The sequence below is a fragment of the Dipodomys merriami genome, unplaced genomic scaffold (assembly GCF_024711535.1).
Source record: "Dipodomys merriami isolate MVZ:Mamm:240054 unplaced genomic scaffold, mDipMer1.0.p SCAF_33, whole genome shotgun sequence".
NCBI classification, from domain to species: domain Eukaryota; kingdom Metazoa; phylum Chordata; class Mammalia; order Rodentia; family Heteromyidae; genus Dipodomys; species Dipodomys merriami.
In genome coordinates, this window is record NW_027204826.1 from 3678725 (window position 1) to 3699356 (window position 20632).

Consider the following 20632-nt stretch of genomic DNA (forward strand, 5'->3'; position numbering starts at 1 on the left):
CAAGTGGTAGAGCGCTAGCTTTGAGCTGAAGAGCTGAGGGACAGTGCCCAGGCCCAGAGTTCAAGCCCCACCTTTTAAAACCATTCTCCAAAGGTTTACTAGTTTGTAAGTGTAAAAGATTTAACATTTAGAAACTGTCGCCCAAGAGTCTGTCCCTGCCAGCGGCCCAGCGCCCCCATGTGGCCGGCCTGGCGGCTCGCATGCATCAAACCACTGGGCTGCGGCGCCCTCTGCTGGCCGCGTCTGGGAGCAGCCCCGGACCAGGACTCCATTATATGCTGTTTCATGAATGGTCGTGAGTGAAGCCAGGTGAGGAAGGCGGGGCATGGGGTGCAGGCAAGGCTGTCAGAGGAGGGTCCAGGAGCTGGGCGAAAGCTGGGATGGGATTGTACAGGATGCAGGGTTAGAGAAGGGCTGGGCTGGGGCTAAGGTACTGTGTGGGTCCTGGGACTGGAACTCAGGGCCTGGGCGCTGTCCCTCAGCTTTTTGTCAGTCATGGGGCTTGAACTCATGGCCTGGGCGCTGTCCCTCAGCTTTTTGTCAGTCATGGGGCTTGAACTCATGGCCTGGGCGCTGTCCCTCAGCTTTTTGTCAGTCATGGGGCTTGAACTCTGGGCCTGGTCGCTGTCCCTCAGCTCTTCAGCTCAAGGCCAGTGTTCTGCCACTTGAGCCACAGCACCACTTCCGGTTCTCTAAGTGGTTAATTGGAGATAAAAGTCTCATGGAGTTTCCTGCCCGGGCTGGCTTTGAGCCGTGATCCTCAGATCTCAGCCTCCTGAGCAGCTAGGATGACAGGCGTGGGTCACTGACGCCCAGCTCCCTCAGCTTTCTTGCTCCAGGCTGTCACTCTACCACTTGATCCTCACCTCTACTTTGGGCTTTGTGTTGGTTAATTGGAGCTAAGTCTTACTGCACTTTCCTGCCTGGGCTGCCTCTGAACTGGGATCCTCAGATCTCGGCCTCCTGAGTAGCTAGGATGACAGGCGGGAAACACCAGCACCTGGGTGTTCTTGGTTTTTATCAAGGCCTTGTTCTGTAGTTCAGGCTGGCTTCAAGCGATCCTGCCTGTCCCTGCCATGTGCTGGGATGCCAGGCTCTGCCTCCACACTGGTTTCACTGGAGGGGTTTCACCGTTTGTGTGTGTCTCTCTCTCTGCAGGTGGCTTCCTGTTTAAAGAAACCCACAGGAAAACCAACTCTGGGTTTCCCTACTTGAAACAGGGGTTGATTCTTGAGGCTCTTACCGAGCATTAACAGGATTCTCAGCCCCAGACACCTTCTCCCGCGCGCAGCTGCGCCAGACGCCTGCTCACTCACGGCCTTAGGCAAGAAGCGTCTCGGTGACTCTTCAGTGGTTTGTGATGAAAGGCCTTTATTAAAGGCTGTGATGGTGGTGACAGGTGGGCCACCCCTTACTATAAAAACAAAAATCACCCATCACCTGCATTGGACGCCTGTTCCCAGCTCAGGAATGGGCTGAAGACAAGATAGGGGAAGGAGCCCCAGGACCACCTTGCTGGGGTCCCCCCCCCACATCTGAGACAGTCCTTTCACATGCAGCTGACGATTTCTTTTTTGTACCACTTCTGGGGCTTGAACTCAGGACCTAGGCGCTGTCTCTCTGAGCTTTTTTTCACTCTCAGGCTCTACCACTTTGAGCCACAGCTCCACTTTTGGTTGTTTCCATGATTCCTCGGCGATGAGTCTCACAGTCTTTTCTACCCAAACCTCGCTGCTCTGCTCGGATCTCAGCCTCCTGGGTGGCTAGGATTACAGGTGTGAGCGCCCAGCTTGCCGATCTCATGTTAAAGGCACCCGGGGTTCACTGTCAGCGCCCGGCGCTCGGAAATGAGTTCCGGTGGAGTGGTGAGCGGGTCTCCAGGCACGCGGGAAGGAGCAGAGGGGGTTTGTGGGTGCACACCTCACGCTGGGGTGAAACCTGAGGCTTGGGCTCTCTGGGAAGCACCCCGGGGGGGAGGAATGGGACAGAAAGGAAGCCAGGCGGGGGACGTCTATCCTGCTAGCCAGAGCGGACGGTCCTGAGCCCCTTCTGTCTTGCTGCTGGTCCCAGGTCAAAGGACCAAAGGCCTCATGGGAAAATTTATCACTGCGTATGGGCCTGAAGCCTGGCCTGGCAGAGACAGACAGGATCCCTGAGCCACTGAGCTCCAGGAGAGGCTCCATCCCTGTCACACTGAATGCGCGTGCTCAGGGACTGGGGGGGGTGGGCACTAACTTCACTGTTTCTCTTTTCCCATTTCCTCCCCTTGTTGGTGGCCAGTCCTGGGGCTTGAACTCAGAGCACTGTCCCTGAGTTTCTTTTGCTCAAGGCTAGCACTGGAGCCACAGCACCACTTCCAGCCTTTTCTGTGTCTATGGTGCTGAGGAATGGAAGCCAGGGCTTCATGCATGCTAGGCAAGCACTCCACCATGAAGCCACCTTCCCAGCCCATTGCTGCCTCCCCTTGGAGTGGTGCACTTACAGCTGCAGGCCCTAGACCCAAGCAGTAACCCGTATTACCTATAGAAGTGGGTAGAACCCTGCTTGGCCCTGATGGGGTCTGGTGGCCATGGGCGGGGGGGGGGGGGGGGGGGAGGGAACCAAGGAGCAAAGCCAGGATGATGGGAAAGAATTCTCCTGGCTCAGAAACCAGACAGCTGGGGGGCCTGGAGAAGGGGGAGGGGCCGGCCGGTGTCTGGGCGGGGCGGGCTGGGTTGAAGGCACTTCAGTACCCATGGTACTGCTGGAGTGGTCGGGTCTCCTTCGAGGCTGGCAGTCAATCACTGGAGGACAGTGACAGGGGGCTGGGGACGTCCCTCGGAGGGCCCCAAGTCTGGGTGGTACTCTGGGGGGTGCAGAGGGTAGGATGGCTTTTGGTGTGGGATTTTTTTTTCTCCACTTTGTTGTATCAGTCATGGGGCTCGAACTCTGGGCCTGGGCGCTGTCCCTCAGCTCTTCAGCGCAAGGCGAGCGCTCTACCACTTGAGCCACAGCGCCACTTCTGGTGGGTTTTTTTTGGAGATAAGAGTCTCACAAACTTTTCTGTCCGGGCTGGCTTTGAACTGAGATCCTCAGATCTCAGCCTCCTGAGTAGCTAGGATGACAGGTGTGAGCCACCGGTGCCCGGCTGCTGTGGGCTATTTTAAAGAAGGTCCGCTGGATCCCAGAGAAAAGGAACTAATTTGGAATCAAAAGACAACTGAGTATGGGGGGTGGGGGGAAGCAGGACCCAATGCTGGGATAGTTAGGGGCTTGGCTCAGTGACCCCCATTCTCCCCTTGGACCACCAGACACCCTAAGCCAGCGTGTCTTCCTCTCAACTCCATTGGGAGACATTGAGAGGCGCAGAGATACCCTCTTCCGGTGCCAGGGCTGCCCGCTCCGCCAGGCCGTCCAGATAAAGGTTGAGCGCGTGCAGGGAGGGAGAAGGTGGGTCGGGGGAGGCCGGGGAGGCCTGGGGGTTCAGGTAGCGGCCGTACCTCTTCAGGCCCCCCTTGGGATTGTAACGGTGGGCAATCAGCAGCTCCTGGAAGCTGACGTTGGAGAGGGCCAGGAGCCGGGCGTCGGCCGCGGGCAGGACCCCCGCGTGCAGCAGGGGCTGCAGGGAGGCGAAGCACTGCAGGTTACTGAAGGGGTAGACGTGAGGGATCAGCTGCGGGCCGGGCGCGATTTCCAGCAGGCGGCACAGGTCTCGCATGGCCAGCACGGCAGCCAGGGCGCTGCGATCGCTCAAGTTCCTGGCCAGGTAGGTCTTGGCTAGTTTCTTGAGCTTGAAGCTGCCGGCGCCGGGCACGCGTTCCTCGATGAGGGGCAAGATGGCCAGGAAGCCGGAGATGGCCTGCTGGAACTCCCACAGCTGGCTCATGTCCTCCAGGGCCTGGAAGAAGCAGGGCAGGGCAGGCCCCCACAGTGTGTAGCAGGCCAAGATGGGGCGCTGCATGGAGCAGAGGAAGTGGAGGAAGTGGAGGAGGCCGGCCTCCAAAGACACGGCCTTCGTGTGCACGCTGAACACGCCCTCCGGCTGGATGAGCACCCGGAACTTGGTGTCCTGGTTCACTGCGGCCAGCTGGCTAATCTTCTGGGCTGGGCAGGAGAGAAAGATGGGGTGAGCTTCCTGCCCCCCTCCCCTCCCAGCCTGGAGGAAGGAGATCTCTGGGTTCTCCCATAGGAGGGGAGGTGCTGTTGGCCGGAACTAAGCATCAGCCTCCAACACACAGCTCTGATAGGACAGGAGTCAGCCCGGAGGTCAGCCTCAGGTGCTGGTGGCTCACGCCTGTCATCCTAGCTACTCAGGAGGCTGAGATGTGAGGATCCACGGTTCAAGGCCAGCCTGGACAGGAAAGTCTGTGAGACTTGTATCTCCTATGAGCCATCCCCAAACCGGAAGTGGAGCTGTGGTTCAAGTGGTAGAGTGCTAGCCTTGAGCAAAAGATCTCAGGGACAGTGCCCAGGCCCTGAGTTCAAACTCTGTGATTGACCTTCCCCTCTTTACTCCCCCCAAAAAAGAAGGGGGGAGGGTCAGACTGTCCTTTAAATACCTCATTTGCCTGCTGGAGGGGCCCTTCCTGCCATCTTGCCAAACCCTCAAAACTCAGCTTTTTTTTTTTTTTTTTGGTCAGTCATGGGGCTTGAACTCGGCCTGGGCGCTGTCCCTCAGCTCGAGGAATCGAACCCAGGGCCTCATGCATGCGAGGCAAGCGCTCTACCACTGAGCCACCTTCCCAGCCCTCCTGCCTGTCTTCTATCAACCTCCTCCACCCACGGCGGGGACCCCAATGCCTTCCTGACTCCCCCACTCGGCACCTGCTACTTGCAGCCTATGGATCACCAAGCTAACACTCAGAGGGGTGTAGACAGACGCACACTGGCTCCAGGCTCCTTCCGCTGAGGTCCTGACCAACGACTGGGCCTGACACCAAGTGCAGGCTGAGGGGGTGAGGCGGGGGTGGGGGGTGGGGGTGGGGGTGGGCGGGGTCTCGGGCTTCTGGCCAAGCAGAGGGGGATGGGGACCACAGCCCTCCCCCTCACGTCCAGACCCTGCTCTGGTTGCCCACCCCACCCCCAGCCTCACAGGTGACCCAACCTGGGCTTTTTTGGGGGGACTCAAGAGATTCTGTTAGCACGAGGCCGAGGGAACACGCACTTTTGTCGTCAATCTTCAGGTCAAAGAAAATCAGGGGCCTGTCTTCCACCTGGGGCTCTGTGTGGAGGCTGTCCAGGGTGTGGATGGTGCTGGGCCCCTCCAGCTGGGCCTCGCCAGCCTCGCTGCTGCCATCTAGCTCGTGGGAGGACTGCAATACAGAAAGCGACAGGCCCCGCGTCAGAGGCCCAGGACGTGGAGCAGCAAGGGAGCCGCTCCGGGGGGCGGGCAGGGGTGGACGGGGCGTGGCACCTGCCACGGGTGAAGCGGAAGGGCATGTGGGTGCAGGTGCCAAAGTGAACCTGGGTGCCCAGGACACGTGTAAGGATGAGGGTGTGAATCTGCACACTTGTGTTGACACAAGCGTGTGAGGAGTTGGGGGAAGGGGTCAAGATGTACGTCTGTGGAGGCTCGGGGCAGAGGCTGGTGGTTCTGGGGCAGAAGAAACATATCCTGGGAACAGGAGGAAGATGCCTTATCTGTAATCCCGATGTGATCTGTGTGTGGTGTGTGTGTACACGCCTATGTGCCGGTCCTGGGGTTTGAACTCGGGGCCTGGGCTCTGTCACTGAGCTCTTTGGCTCAAGGCTAGTGCTCTACCACTTGAGCCACAGTTCCACTTCTGGTTTTCTCGTGGTTTACTGGAGTCTTGGGCACTTAGCTGCCCAGGTTGGCCTCAAACCACAATCCTCAGTTCTTGGCCGCCTGAGTAGTTGGGATGGCAGGCGTGAGCTACCGTACCAGGCATAAACACACACCAGTGCTGCAGCCCCTCCTCTGCTGATTACCACTGCTGTGTCTGTCCTGGGCTCCCCTCGGCTGGGCCCCCTGGTGATTCCACCGGGCCCTGATCATCTATCACAAAAGTGGGTGAGCACCCCTCTTCTGCTGTGGATCTTCACACAGCAGCTGCTTGGAGGAGTCACTCAGGCCTCCCCCCTTCTGCTGGCCTCTTAGCACAATCCTCATGCCAGGGAGATCCTCAGCAACCCTCAGCCTCCACCTCACACCTGTGGCCTCAACTCCCCCCCCCCCCCCCCCCCCGCCGCTTCTCACAGGTGAGAAGGCTTCTGGAACTATTTCCTTGTTCAATCTCTGGCCAAGCCCCAGTGCGCTCTGGTGACACAGCAGAACCTCACGCCAAGGTCCTTCCCTGGCCTGGAAATGGTATGTCAGCCAACAAGCTCCATCTAAGCCCCACTCTCCACAATGTACACACAGCTATAGGTGGGCAGGGAGGGCTGCCTGGGCACTGGTGGCTCACGCCGGTCACCCCAGCTACTCAGGAGGCTGAGATCTGAGGATCTTGGTTGGAGATCAGCCTGGGCAGGATAAAGTTCCTGAGACTCTTATCTCCAATGAGCCAGCAAAAAAAAAGAAAAGAAGCCCAAAGTGGAAGTGTGGCTCAAGTAAAATCACCCAGGCCTTGAGTTCAAGCTCCAGGACTGACAGAGAAGAATCTAGGAGGTATATATTCACGCCAGTGTTCCACGGCAGAGGAGTCTGGGAGCGGAGGCCACCCAAGAGCTGGATTTTAAAACCAGCAGATGGTGGGGTTCGAGCATCCAGAAGATGGGGAGGGTTTGGATCTTCTCACACATGGAGGAGGGCATGTGGTACTCCAAGGGAGACCCAGTTCCAGTGTAGGAAGGAGGCAAAAGCACCCAGAAAAGAAAGACCCCCAGCCAGGGTGGGGGGTGGTATCTGAGGACCATAGAATGAGGGCCGCAAGGGTGATCACTCACTCAACAAGTTTATTATGTAGGCAGCCGTATCGGCCAGGGGTTGGGGGGTGGCGGTGCCTGCGTTCAGGGACTTGGTGGGGAGACTCTGATCTCCAAATAAAGCTGGAAGCGGAGCTGAGACTCAAATAGTAGAGTACCAGCCTTGTGGGAAAGTGCTAAGGGAGAGGACCCGGCCCTGAGTACAGGGACTCATACCAGGCCTCACAGAACGTAGTAAACATAAGAGAGTTCATGTAGGCCTGCTGTGAGCCATCTTTGGGGATGGGGGCTGGAGTGGGTGGGTGGGTGATGGCACCGGGGGGTTCAGGAGCCTGTGTGAAGAGAGACCCCACGCTGGGCTGGTGGGGGAGATGAGGCTGGAGAGCGGGGAGGGGGCGGTGGATTGGGGGATTCTCCTTGGGGGTTCCGTGTGAAGCCCCAGGAGGAACTCTTATGGAGAGTCAGGGATGAACCCCTGGGGGAGATGCATTCAAGTGGGAACTCAGATTAAAGAAGTTGCTGAGCCATTGTTTTAACTGTGGGGAGGCCCTGAGGGAGGCCAGGGTCCTGTGCACCTGGCAAGGTAGACGGAGGACCGTCTGCTGGCCGCCAGGATATCTGGAAGGCCCTGTGGTGGCCAGGGTGGCGGCCTGAGCCCTGGGGCGAGAGCAAGGTGGCCGGGGTGCACAGTACCACTGTCTGGGCAGGCTGAGGACGTGGTGCAGGCCAGCGGCTCTCGGTGCCCTATGGGAGCGGGCGCTGGAGCTCCCTTGGAGGGTGGTGGCATGTTCCTGGCGATCGGCAGGCTGGCCGGGCGGCTCAGGACTGGGGACCGCAGCTGGCTCAGCGGGATGGCAGGGATGCCAAGCTGGAGGGCAGCAGGTGCCTTGGGGCAGCTGGGAAGCCCAGCAGGCGTGGGAGGCTCCCTGTGGGGCAGCGGTTTCTGGTGGCTCCAGGCACTTTCCAATACAGAGCCTCAGACTGAGGGCTGGAAAGGACCACAGGCCGCCCCGTCCATTCAGCTGTCCCTTCCCCTGCCCAGCCGCTAGGAACACATTCCCAGGGCAGAAGCTCCCCAGCCGTGAGCTCTCAACTGTGGGTGGCTGTAAGGTTCTTCCTTTCATGGAGTCTGGCCCTCATGGGAAGCTGCCCTGATGCCACCGCCTCCCCCACCCCCCACTGGCTGCCATTAGCTGGGAAAGGACTCTTGTCAGAGGTTTGAGGACTGGAAGCGAGGAAGCCAGAGAGGAAGACCTTGCACAGACCAGAGCAAAGCAGAACTCGCTTTGGGAAGGAAGCAGTCCACCACATCACTTCAGAGACGCCTATGACAGCCTGGCAGGGTGGCTCACGCCTGTCATCCTAGCTACTCAGGAGGCTGAGACCTGAGGATCGTGGGTTCAAAGCCAGCCTGGGCAGGAAAGTCTGTGAGACTCTGATCCCCAATGAACCACCAGAAAACCGGGCGTGGAGGGGTGGCTCAGAGTGGTAGGGCTCTAGCCTTGCGTGAAAGGGCTCAGGACGGTAACCGGGCCCTGGGTTCAAGCCCAGGACACACAGACACACGGACACACCGCATCACGACCAGGGAAGGCTCGTGGCCGGGCCCGGCGTGGGACGGCCTGGGCTCTCCCCGCCTCTAGGGAAGGTTCTCCGGGCAGGAGGGGGGAAGGGGCAGGCTTGGGCGGGACTTCCGGGAGGAATACCGAGGAATGACGGGGGGAGGCGTTTTGGGCGGGACTTCCGGCCCGAGTGCGGGAGCCCGGGGCGGGACTTCCGGGCCACTCACCAGGTTCTCAGGCTCAGAGTCGTCCGAGCTGCTGATGACCACGACAGGCTCCCCTGCAACGGAGACGAGAGCGCATGGGGCCTGCCCGGACGGCTCCGCCGGGGCCTGGCGCGGCGACTGTGCTCTGCGACTTGGGATGTCTGCCATTGCTGGCTGGGGCTCAGGAGTCGGGGCCCAGGCGCTGCCCGGGCTCGGTGGGGCCCAGGCAGCGGCCCCGGGGCTCGGTGGGGCCCAGGCAGCGCCCCCGGGCTGCCCGTGTGCAGCGTTCATATACATATCAATACACGTGCGCGCACACAGATCGCGCCGGTACTGGGGCTTGAACTCGAGGCCTGGACGCTGCCCCTTAGCTTTTTCCTTCAAGGACGGTGCCCTACCATCTGAGCCGCATCTCCATGCTGGCTTTTTGGTGGTTAACTGGAGATAAGAGTCTCAAGGACTTTTCCTGCCAGGGTTGGCTTTGAACGGAGATCCCCAGACCTCAGCTTCCTGAGTAGTGGGATTAAGGGGTGAGCACCAGCATCCAGCTACCTTTTGCAATTCCAGTGGAGCTTACTGGTTCGTTCTAACCAGTGACTGCCACAGGGCTGTCACAGGTCAGTGTGTATGCAGGCTCTGGGTTCCAGAAGGACTCTGGGCCCGGCAGATGGAGGGAAAGCTCTCGTTCCCCAAGTCTGGTTTATTTTAACTCCTAGCCAAGTACTCAAAGTCTCTCTATGTGGTGGAGTCAGGAAAATATAGCTCATGCTGAGCGCTGATGCTCACACCTGTAATCCTAGCTACTCAGGGGGCTGAGTGGAAAGGATGGAGGTCCAAGGCCAGCCCTGGCAGAAGCCATCTCAACAGAAGCAGCTGAAAAGCATGAAAAGCATAAAAAGGAGGATCAAAGTCCAGGCCAGCCTGGGCATGAAAACAACCCATGCAAAAGGGGACTGGTGGGATGGCTCAAGTAGTAGAGCACCCGCTTAGCAGGAGGCCTGGAGTTCAAATCCCAATACTGCTTCCCTCTCAAAGATATTGCAGGAGAACGAACAAGATACTCAGGCTTTTGCAGAAGAGGTTGGGGAAGCAATGGGTGTGGACATTCCTAAATTGGGAGTGTGCTGGGAGGGCGGGGGGCATGTGGGGGCCATGGCAAGAGTGCCCGGGGAAAGGACTTCAAGCGTGGCACTGCCCTGCCGCCTCCCTCCCTACCTGACTCTGGATCGTCGCTGGTCACATGATTGCTTTGGGGCAGAAGGATCTCTTGTCCTAGGCGAGGCCTCTCCGGGCTGGGGGGGCCGTCCACACCTAGGTGGGGATGTGGCACTGCTCTGGAGGTGCTGGGTATGGGGTATTCTGGGGAGCTCGCGGACAGCCTTGCCTCCTTCTCGTCCTCGGATTCCATCTTGATGATTTTGGGGCACTGGGTATAGCAGGACTTCCTCTTCTTGGGGGGGTTTATTCCGGAACCTTCCTGCATGAGGAGCCCCAAAGCCAGGTCAGGGTGGGTGAGCAGAGGCCCGGGCTTGGCTCCTTCCATCCTGTCTTGCCACAGACCATGCCTCTTCCTGCAGGAAGCCCTCCCAGGCCACCAGAAACGCCCAACACTGGTCCTGGCTGCACGGCCCTGAGTGGCTCAACACCCAGCTGGGCTGGGAAGCTTCTAGAAGGTCCAGCCCAGGGCGAGGGAGAGCTCAGAGCTCCTTGACAGGTGATGAAAGCCCAGATTCTCATCCTGACTCCACGTCTGGCTAGAGTCTGGGCCTCTGGTGAGGCAGGGCCGGGAGAGGCTCACCTCCCTGAAGGATGGGCCTGTCATGCAGAAGTTGTATCTGGGTACTGGGGGAGCGCTGGGCTCTGACTGCTCCATAGCCACAAGTTGGGTCTCAGCCTGGCTGAGGGACTGGGTTTCTGTCCTCTGCTCCTCTCTGGGCTGCAAAGTTGGGAAACAAGAGTCACAAATGACCAGGGCTGGGAACGTGGCTCAGTGAGAGAGTGCTTGCCTTGCGTAAATGAAGCTCTGGGTTTGATTCCTCAGCACCATGGAAACAGAAAAAGCCGGAAGTGGTGCTGTGCCTCAAGTGGTAGGCAGTGACCAGGCAGCAGGCCAGAGATCTGAGGCCTCCGGTTAGGCCTCCAGATCCCTGCCTCAGAGCTCGCTGGGGATAAACAGCCCTCTCCAAGCCACCAGGATGTCACCTCCCTTGGACCCAGGTATACAGTTAACATTTCTGGGTGTGTGTGTGTGTGTTGTGTAGTGTGTGTGTGTGTGTGGTTTCTTGCTCTGTTTTTGGTGTTGGTATTGGAGCACTTAAGGCTGGTGCTCTATCTCTGGAGTCAAAGCTCTACTTCCAACTTTTGGCTAGTTAATGGGAGATAAGGGTCTCACAAATGTCCCTGCCCAGGCTGGCTTCAAACCTCAATCTTCAGATCTCAGCCTCCTGAGTAGATGGGATGACAGGTGTGAGCTACTGGTCCCCAGTTCCACTTCAGTTCTTGTATGTCCAGTCAGGGCAAGGAGACAGCTCATGGACCACATGGCCAACTCCCCAAGACCTGTCGGACACCTGGCGTGGCACACATCCCTCCAGGAACCATATGGTCACTGTCCAGGACAGCAGCTCCTTGGACTACTTCGAAGTTGCAGTATAGTTCCTGCTGGGTGCTGTGTCTCATGCCTGTAAGCTCAGCTACTGAGGAGGCTGAGATCTGAGCAATGCAGTTGGAAGCTAGCTTGAGCAAGAAAACCCATGGGACTCTTATCTCCAGCTAACTAGCCCAAAGTCAGAAGTGGAGGTGGGGCTTGAATGGTTAGAGCACGAGCCTTGAGTGAACAAAGTCAGGCAAGAGAGTGAGGCCCTGAGTTCAGGCACCCACACAAGCTATGCTGGCATTCAGGAGTCCAGTGCCAGCCCCACTCCAATGCCTTCAAGTCCACCTGCTGGCCCTCTCTCCCTACAGATCCAAGAACTCAGGGCTCCCAGCCTGCACCCTGCCCCCCTCCACACCCCAACCCCTCACCAGCTCCACATCCAGAGAATTCTGAGGCATGCTGGAGGCCTCTGGGCTGGCTTCCCTGGTCAGCACAGCATCTGAGCAGAGAAGAGAAGACACCGGTGAGGATATACCAGCCTAGGCAGGGGCTCCCGGACATCCTCCTCTGGGTATCTCCAGGGAGAAACTGGATGCTGGAAGGAAGCTTCTGGAATTGCATCAGGCTTCAATCCAGGTAGAGAAGGGGTTGGGGCATTAGAGAATCACTTCTTTGGCCCCAAACCCCAAATGCATCCCTCTCTACTCCCGGCCAGCAGCAAGGCCAACTGGGGCCAAACCTTAAAGTCATTCTTGATCAACAACTTTGTGGGGCTGGGAAGATGGCTTTGTGGGTAGAGTACTTGCTTTACTTGCATGAAATCCTGGGTTTGATTCCTCAGTACCACATACACCGAAAAAGCCAGAAGTGGCACTGTGGCTCAAGTGCTAGCCTTGAGCAAAAGAAGCTTATGGGCAACACCCAGGCCCCAGAGTTTAAGCCACAGGACTGGCAAAAAAGAAAAGAGAAAACAAAACTGTGTGTGTGCTGGTACTAGAACTTGAACTCAGAGCCTGGGTGCTGTCCCTTAGCTTATTTGCTCAAGGCTAGTGCTCTATCATTCAAGCCCCACCTCCACTTCTGGCTTTTTGCTAGTTAAATGGAAATAAAGAATCTCATGGGTTTTTCTGTCCTGGCTGCTTTGAACCTTGATCCTCAGACCTCATCCTCTTGAATAGCTGGGATTACAGTAGAGAGTACCAGCGCCTGGCAGCATGTGTCTCAGAAATCAGCAAAACTGGGCTGGGAAGGTGGCTTAGTGACAGAGTGCTTGCCTCGCATGTATGAAGCCCTGGGTTCAATTCCCCAGTACCACATACACAGGAAAAGCCAGAAATGGTGCTGTGGCTCAAGTGGTAGAGTGCTAGCCTTGAGCATAGAGAGGCTCAGGAACAGTGCCCAGGCCTTGAGTTCAAGCCCCAGGATTGACCAAAAAAAAAAAAACCAAACTCAGCAAAACTAACATTTGGGTGCTTTTAACCCCATATCACCCCTCTCCCTTATTCTGTACCATGGAACTTAAAACATAAAAGAACCTAAAAGATTTACTAAAAATCCTGTTTTGTTTTCTTTTTGGCAGTACTGGGGCCTGAACTCCGGGGCCTCCTGCTTACCATATGAGCAGCGGGCCTGTAGCCCTTTCCACTTTTGTCATTTTTCAATAGGTATTGATTGCATTTCTTGGCTGAGGGAAGCCTGGGCCTCATCCTGTGTTGGTAGGGATGGCAGGCATGTGTCACCATGCCCGGCTTTCCCGGTTTAGATGGGGTCTGCTCACTTTTTGCCCCAGCTGGCCTCGAATGGGGAATCCTGATTTCTGCCTCCTGCTTATCTAAGATCAATCATAAGCCAGCCCACGGAAGTGTGCCCGGGTACTTACTAGTGATGCACGAGACGAGATCCTGCAGCTGCACCTCGATCTCTGCAAAGCTGCGGGGCTCCCCCGGGTCCCGCGGCGCCCCGGGGCCTTCTGGCTCCTCCTGGCGCAGGCGGTCGAGCGCGCCCTGCAGGAAGCCGTGCATGTCCAGCACCTCCTGGTCCGAGGCGTACAGCTCCAGGCGCTGCACCAGCGCGCCGCCCGTGCGCATGCGCTGCAGCACAGTGTCCAGGCGCTGCAGCTGGTCTGCCAGTTTTGTGCGCTCCAGCTGGAAGCGCGCCTCCAGGGCCTCGAGCAGCGCATGCTCCCGCGCCTGCACGCGCGCCACAGCCTGGCGCACGCTTGCGCGGATCAGCTCCTCGGTGTCGGCGCGTGCGCAGCCCAGCTGGCTCAGCGCCGCGCGCACCTGCGCATGCGCGTCAGCGAAGGTGTGCTCCCGCTCCTGCAGCGCCTGCGCCGTGGCTCGCAGCTCCTCCTGGCGCTGCCGGACTTCGGCGCCCAGGTCGCACTTGAGGTCGCTGTGGCCGGCGTCCAGGAGCGCGCACGAGCAGCACAGCGGCTTGCTGCAGCCCCGGCAGTAGATGCTGCATTTTAAAAATTGCATTGTTAGGGCTAAGAAGGTGGCCTAGTGGCAGAGCGCTTGCCTGGCATGCATGAAGCCCCGGGTTCGATTCCTCAGTACCGCCTACACAGAAAAAACTGGAAGTGGCGCCGTGGCCAAGTGGTAGAGCTTTAGCCTTGAGCTGAAGAGCTCAAGGACAGTGTCCAGGCCCAGAGTTCAAGCCCCATGACTGACCAAAAAAGAAAATTGCATTATTAAATTAATAATTTGCATTATTAAAAATCCCCTCCCCAGGCTGGGCGCCGCTGCTCATGCCTGTATTCCCGTCTACTCGGGAGGCTGCGATCTGGAGGATCAAAGTTTTGAGTCCAGCCTGGTTAAACTCACTAAACTCTATGGGCAATTCACCTCCCAAAAGGCAAGACTGGAGGCATGGCTGAAATGGTAGAGCCCCGGCCTAGCAACAAGGGCCCCAGTAGCTGCCCAATACAGGAAATGAGATTGTACAGGTTATTCAGTTAATTTTGAGTCATGGTCTCAAACCGTGACTAGGCTGGCCTCAAACTCATGACTCTTCTGCCTTTTTAGTGGGCCAGGAAACAATCGTGGTGACATCCTGAGTACATGTGAGACGTGATTAACAGGACTGCATGGGGACACAGCTGCGCAGATGGTGGCAGTAAGAGGCCCCAGGGGACTGTGTGTGTGTGTGTGTGTGTGTGTGTGTGTGTGTGTGTGTGTGTGTGTGTGTGTGTGTGTGTGTGTGTGTGTGTGTGTGTGTGTGTGTGTGTGTGTGTGTGTGTGCGCGCGCTTGCACAGTGTGTGGGCCCTAGCACTTGAACTGTCTCACGGACTTTCCTGCCTGGCTGGCTTTGATCCTTGATCCTCAGATCTTAGCCTCCTCAGTAGCAGGGACTACAGTGACTCACTCTAACACCTCTTTTGCATATTCACTCTAGTTTCTTTGGGTGGCGCGGTAAAACACAGACTAATGAACTGTGTTCCTCTGGATGACTGGCCTTTCGTTCGTCTAATTCACGAGGTTCCGGCTAAGGAGGAAAGTCCTCATCTACATGAAGGAAAGAATCCTCTCAAATCCCACACCTCCTTGGATCCTGTATTGTGGCAACGCTTCCACTAACTAGCGATGGCCACCTGTGACCATGGGCCTAGGTCTCAGTGCATCAGGAGGATCTAGGTTCGTGAGAAATTCCTGAGACACTAATTAACCATAAAAGCTGGAAATGGAGGTGTTGCTCAAGCACCTATTTTCCAGTTAAAAACCACCACCACCAAGTAATTGCAACAAGAAGATTGTTAATAAATCACAAATTAGGAGCTGGGAAGGTGGCTCAGTGGTAGAGCACTTGCCTTGCACGCATGAGGCCCTGGGTTCTATTCCTCAGCACCACATAAACAGAAAAAGCCAGGAGTGGTGCTGTGGCTCAAGTGGTAGCCTTGAGCTGAAGAGCTGAGGGACAGCGCCCAGGCCCAGAGTTCAGGCTCCACAACCAGCCAAAAACAACAACAAAAATCCCCACATATTAAAAGAAAAAGAAACCAACTTTCTTCACAAGAAGACATAAGAAGCTGTCTGGCTGAGCAGAGGCAAAGTGCACTACTGTGTAATATTCTATGCCATCCACACAATGAAACAAAGCTATAAAAAGGAGTCACATAGAAGCACCAGAGAGAAACACCTCCTACTTTTCAGATCATTGTTTACCCAGAAAACCCAAACTAATCAACTAGAAAGCACTAGAACTAAGTATCGAGTTCTGGAAGACAGTTGAATATCATTAATCAACATAGATTAAAAACGTTAGTGAAAGCTAATGATAACCATTACAGAAATTATAGTAGGGGTCTGGGAAGGTGGCTCAGTGGTAGAGTGCTTGCCTTGCATGCATGAGGCCCTGGGTTCGATTCCTCAGTACCACATAAGCAGAAAAAGCCGGAAGTGGCGCTGGGCTCAAGTGATATAGTGCTAACCTTGAGCTAAAGAGCTGAGGGACAGCGCCCAGGACCAGAGTTCAAGCCTACAACCGACAAAAAAAAAAAGAAAAGAAAAAGAAAAAGAAAGATAAAGAAAAGAAATTATAATATGGCTGGGAATGTGGCCTAGTGGTAAATGCTTGCATTCATATAGCCCTGGATTTGATTCCTCAGTACCACATAAACAGAAAAAGCCAGAAGTGGTGCTGTGACTCTTGCTAGACTTGAGCAACAGAAGCTCAGGGACAGTGCCCAGGCCCAGAGTTTAAGCCCCACAACCAACCAAAAAAAGAAAGAAATCGGGGGCTGGGAAGGTGGCTCAGTGGTAGAGTGCTTGCCTTGAATGCTTGAGGCCCTGGGTTCGATTCCTCAGCACCACATAAGCAAAAAGAAAAAAGCTGGAAGTGGCGCTGTGGCTCAAGTGGTAGAGCGCTAGCCTTGAGCTGAAGAGCTGAGGGACAGTGCCCAGGCCCAGAGTTCAGGCTCCACAACCGGACCCCCCCCCCAAAAAAAGAAAGAAAGGTAGAAAGGCAGAAAGACAGACAGACAGACAAACAGAAAGAAAGAAAAGAAAGTGTAAGAGAGAAAGAAAGAAAGAGAAAGGAGAAGAAGAAAAGGGAGGGAGGAAGGGAGGAAGGAAAGAAAGAGGGGAAGGAAAGAAAGAAGGAGAAAGGAAGGAAGAAAAAGAGGAGAAATTAATTATAATGGAATGTGGGCATGGTGGCTCACACCTATCATGCCAGCTACTCGGGAGGCTGAGATGTGAAGATCCTGGGTCAAAGCTAAAGGAGGGAGCCCAGGTCTAGATGATGCCACCCGGGTGCCTAGCTGGGTGACAGGGGCTTTCCACCCAGCTTCAAAGGCCTAAAAGTGAGAAAAGCCATCCTTTTAATTTCCAGCTCAGTAGAGCAAGGAGGGCTTTTTTTAAGAGTACATGCAAATGCATCATGTTATCTAGACTCAAAAAGAGAAAAGCCCTGCTCCTGGTACTTTTAGGTTGGGGCTTTGTCCCCACCGAAACATGTGGTTTTTGTCCTTAAAAGTTTAGTGCAGAATTTGCGGGGGAGGGGTGGAGGGCTGCAGGTAAAAAAAGCCCACCACTCAGATGCCGGCTTTCTAATACTCATCTCAAAATGGGGCTGCTCTTACTTTCTCGAGACTGGATTTGCATCGGAGCTTTACCGTGCAACACAGCCAGCCTGGGGGAGGGCGGGAGGGAAAGTCCCATGAGACTCTTATCTCCAAAGAACCAGCACCCCCCCCCAAAAAATGCTGGAAGTGGAGCTGTGGCCCAAGTGGTAGAGTGCCAGCCTTGAGCAAAAAGACTTAGGGGCCTGAGTGCAAGCCCCAGGACGGATGGACGGACAGACAGACAGACACACACTATGATGGTGATAACACCTTTGCTCTCCCGTCCCAGCCCCGCTCTGTGCTGCCCGGCGCTCACCTGGTCAGCGCTGGGGTGCGGTGGTTGGGGTTGGAACAGAAGATGTTGTTGGTCTTGCGGGTGCCGTCTAGGAACTCGCGGGCTGTCTGGTCGCGGAGTTCCGTCAGGGGCCGGGCCTCGTGCTTTAGAAACCACTGGTGGGCCTCGAAACACTTGGTGCAGAGCAGCTGTTCGCACTCGAAGCACCAGAAGACGGCCGGCTCTTTGCAGCGTGTGCAAAGGGCCTGTGCTTCCACGATCTGCTGGTACAGGCTCAGGCGCCGCTGCAGACTCTCGAAGAACACGTTATCCAGGGCCTCCTCCTTCGGGTCCGGGGGTTGGGACTCCTGGCAGGTGGGACACTGCAGACCGTGGGCGTCCAGGCAGCCGGAACACAGCGTGTGCAAACAAGTCAACAGCTTGGGGCACTTGGCTAGGGTGTGGCAGCCCTGGCAGAGCAGGAACCGGAACTCCTCCTCCATGGTTGGCTGGAGGATGGAAGGGGGGGAGATCTGAACAACGTGCGCCCCTGAGTGCCCACCCATCTGGCCCCTAAGGCTGGGGTGGGACCTCAAATTCTAACCTTTTTCATTTTGCCAGTTCTGGGGCTTGAACTCTGGGCCTGGACACTGAGCCTCTCTGTGTTCAAGGCTAGTGCTCTACCACTTGAGCCACAGTGCCACTTCCGGCTTTTTCTATTTATGTGGTAGTGAGGAATCGAACCCAGGGCTTCATGCGTGCTAGGCATGCATTCAACCACTAAGCCACCTTCCCAGCCCCTCGGACCTCAAATTCTAGCCCAGTGGGCATTGGATGCTGCAAAATCCTGGCTCCCCAGCGCCCCATTTACTCAGGCAGCCAATTCCCATCAGACACAGTATTCAGAATGAGAATGGAACCAGGTGCTGTAGCACACGCTTATAATCCCAGCTACTCAAAAGGCTGAGACCTGAGGATTCCTGCCAACCCAGGCAGGAAAGTCCATGAGACTTTTATCTCCAATAAACCAGCAAAAAAAAAAAAAAAAAAAAATCTCAGAAGCAAAACTGTGGTTCAAGTGATAGAGCTTTGGCCTTGAGTGACAGAGCTCAGAGACAGCACCCAGGACCCGAGTTCAAGCCCCAGGATTGGCACCAAAAAAACAAAATGAAACCCACCTAGAGGATACACTCTGACTTCCAGGAACTCAGGAAGGTAGACACACTAAGAACCAACCTCTTAAAAATGACTAGCTCAGGATTTTTTTGCTATTGTTCTTGTTAAGGAGAGCTACTTACAGAAACTACCATAGATAACACCTGTTGTCACTGTATTTGATTCTGGTACCCTGTATCTTGTATATACATTTTTCTAATTTGGGGAGGGGAAGGGAAATAACAAAATGCTGAAACAACGATACAGGTTGACCCATTGTAACCATGAGATGTACAAGACACTATGTTGAAAAGGAACTTTACAACTTGGGGGAGTGGGGAGGTGGGGAGGGAAGGGATGGTAAGGGAAAACAAAGGAGGGAGTAACAATGTTCCATAACAAATATACTCATTACTTTACTCATGTAACTGTAACCCCTCTGTACAGTATCTTTACAATTAAAAATTTTTTAAAGAAAAAAAGAAACTACCATAGTACCCAACAATTCTAACTCCTTGACATACACCCCCCCCAAACAAAACTTGTGCCCGAATATACATAGCAGTATTAGTCACAATGCCAACATAACCCAAATGCCCATTAACGAACAGTATATTCCCTATAAGGGAATATTAGTTAGCCAACAAAAGGAACAGGAATCATTGAGCGCTGGTGGCTCACACACCTGTATTCCTTGTTAGTCTGGCGGCTGAGATCTGAGGATCACAGTTCAAAGCCAGCCAGGACAGGTAAATCTGTGACTCATCTCCAATTAACCACCAGAAAATAAGAAGTAGAGTTGTGATTTAAAGTGGTGGAGTGGTACAAAAGAGCTACGGGACAGCATTAGACCCTTCAGTTCAAGCCCCACAACTGACAAAAAAAAAAAAAGGAAAGAAAGGAAGAAAAGAAGAAAAAAGAAAGAGAAAGAGAAAGAGAGAGAGAGAGAGAGAGAAGGGAACAGAAAGGGAAGGGAGGGGATGGGTAGGGAAGGGAAGGGAAGGGAAGGAAAGGAAAGGGAAGGAAAGGAACAGGAGCCCCTGACATAGGTAAGAAGACAGAGAAAAGTGGGAAGACAATTCAGGTCAGTGAAATAAGGCAGATGCAAAAGGAGAAATACTGTGCGACTCCACTTTTTGGAAATAGCTAGCCAATTTTACACAGACAGAAAGATTATGACTGGGAGAAGAGCTATTCCTTTCGTTCTTTTTCAGTCCTGGGACTTGAACTCAAGGCATAGGCACTGTCCCTGAGCCCCTAGCTCAAGGCTAGTGCTCTACCACTTGAGCCACAGCACCACTTCTGGCGCTGTGTATGTGGTACTGAGGAATGGAACCCGGGGCTTCATGCATGCTAGGCAAGCACTCTAACACTGAGCCATATTCTCAGCCCCAAGAGAAGAGCTATTTCTTACAAGCAATAGTTTCTAGAGGCATCGGGACGAGTTCTAAAGAAACAGACGGTGGTGATGATGACACCCCATATGAATCTTCTTCCTGTGCCAGTACTGGGTCTTGAACTCAGGGCCTGGGCGCTGTCCCTGAGCTTTTCCCACTGGAAGCTGGTGCTCTACCACTTGAGCCACAGCTCCACTTCTGCTGGCTGGTTCTCACCGACTTTCCTTCCCAGACTGATCTCAGCCCCCCCGGAGCAGCTGGGACCACAGGCGTGTGCCCCTGCGCGGTGCCGGGCCTGGTTCTCTAGGATCCCTCTCCTCTCCCCCATGCGTACCTCCGCGGGGCTGGGGCTGGGCTGGGGGCCTCCGGGCGAGGCCCCGGGGTGAGGCCTGGCGGGCGGCTCGGGCTGGGGCCCGGGCTCCGGCTCCCGGTCCGGGGACCAGGCGGGTGGCGGCGACTTGAGCATGGCTCCGCGCAGTTTCGATTCCCGGATCCGAGTGGAGAGCGGGAACGGAGTCTGGGCCCTGGGTGTCAATCAAGGGCAGATGGGGGCGGGGACTTCCGGAAGCCCCGCCTCCAATCGGAAGCGAACCGGGGCGGAGCGGGCCTGAGCGGGGCCTCGGCGTGGGGGGCGGCCTCCGCCAGGCCCAGCGCAGTTTCGATTCCCCATTGAGGGTGGAGAGCGGGAGCCGAATCCGGATCCCGGGTGCCCGGCCAGGGCGGAGGGGGCGGGGACTTCCGGAGGCCCCGCCTCCAATAGGAGCCTGGGGGCGGGGCCTACGCGCCGCCGGGGGCGGGGCGGGGCCGAGCGGCCCGCAGAGCCGCCCAAGCGCGGTAGTACTGTAAACCCAGCACCCTGGAAGCGGAGGCCCGAGGAGTGCAGCTACACTGTCATTAGAAAAAAGAAGGAAGGGGAGCTGTGGCTCAGGTGTCAGAGCACTAGCCTTGAGCGGGAGAGCTCAGGGACGGCGCCCAGGCCTGAGTTCAAAAGGAGGAGGCGGCTGCCAGCTGCGG

General features: G+C 55.9%; 1 protein-coding gene across 3 annotated transcripts; it reads right to left on the minus strand.

The window, feature by feature from the left end:
- Positions 1 to 1351: 1351 nt before the first annotated feature.
- Positions 1352 to 20332, minus strand: Pml (PML nuclear body scaffold). Of its 3 annotated transcripts, XM_070042912.1 has the most exons (9): positions 19953 to 20332; positions 17109 to 17575; positions 13108 to 13688; positions 11657 to 11727; positions 10431 to 10568; positions 9848 to 10109; positions 8654 to 8706; positions 5144 to 5291; positions 1352 to 4083 (listed from the first exon to the last, which is right to left on the minus strand). In XM_070042912.1, exons 1-9 carry the CDS (start codon positions 20082 to 20084, stop codon positions 3317 to 3319), a joined length of 2619 nt encoding a protein of 872 aa, XP_069899013.1. In that variant the 5' UTR covers positions 20085 to 20332; the 3' UTR covers positions 1352 to 3316. The 3 variants fall into 3 exon arrangements, with proteins under 3 accessions (XP_069899013.1, XP_069899015.1, XP_069899014.1); XM_070042914.1 differs by lacking the exons at positions 1352 to 4083; positions 5144 to 5291 and adding an exon at positions 6875 to 7790; XM_070042913.1 differs by lacking the exons at positions 1352 to 4083; positions 5144 to 5291; positions 8654 to 8706 and adding an exon at positions 6875 to 7852.
- Positions 20333 to 20632: the final 300 nt, after the last annotated feature.

Excerpts from the sequence above, each read along its gene's own strand:
- Pml (XM_070042912.1), bottom strand. The coding sequence starts at position 20,084 with ATGCTCAAGTCGCCGCCACCCGCCTGGTCCCCGGACCGGGAGCCGGAG. Across the intron at positions 11,728-13,107 it reads TCTCGTCTCGTGCATCACTA|ATGCTGTGCTGACCAGGGAA; the intron begins GTAAGTACCCGG and ends TTCTCTGCTCAG. Across the intron at positions 4,084-5,143 it reads CCTGAAGATTGACGACAAAA|CCCAGAAGATTAGCCAGCTG; the intron begins GTGCGTGTTCCC and ends TCTCCTGCCCAG.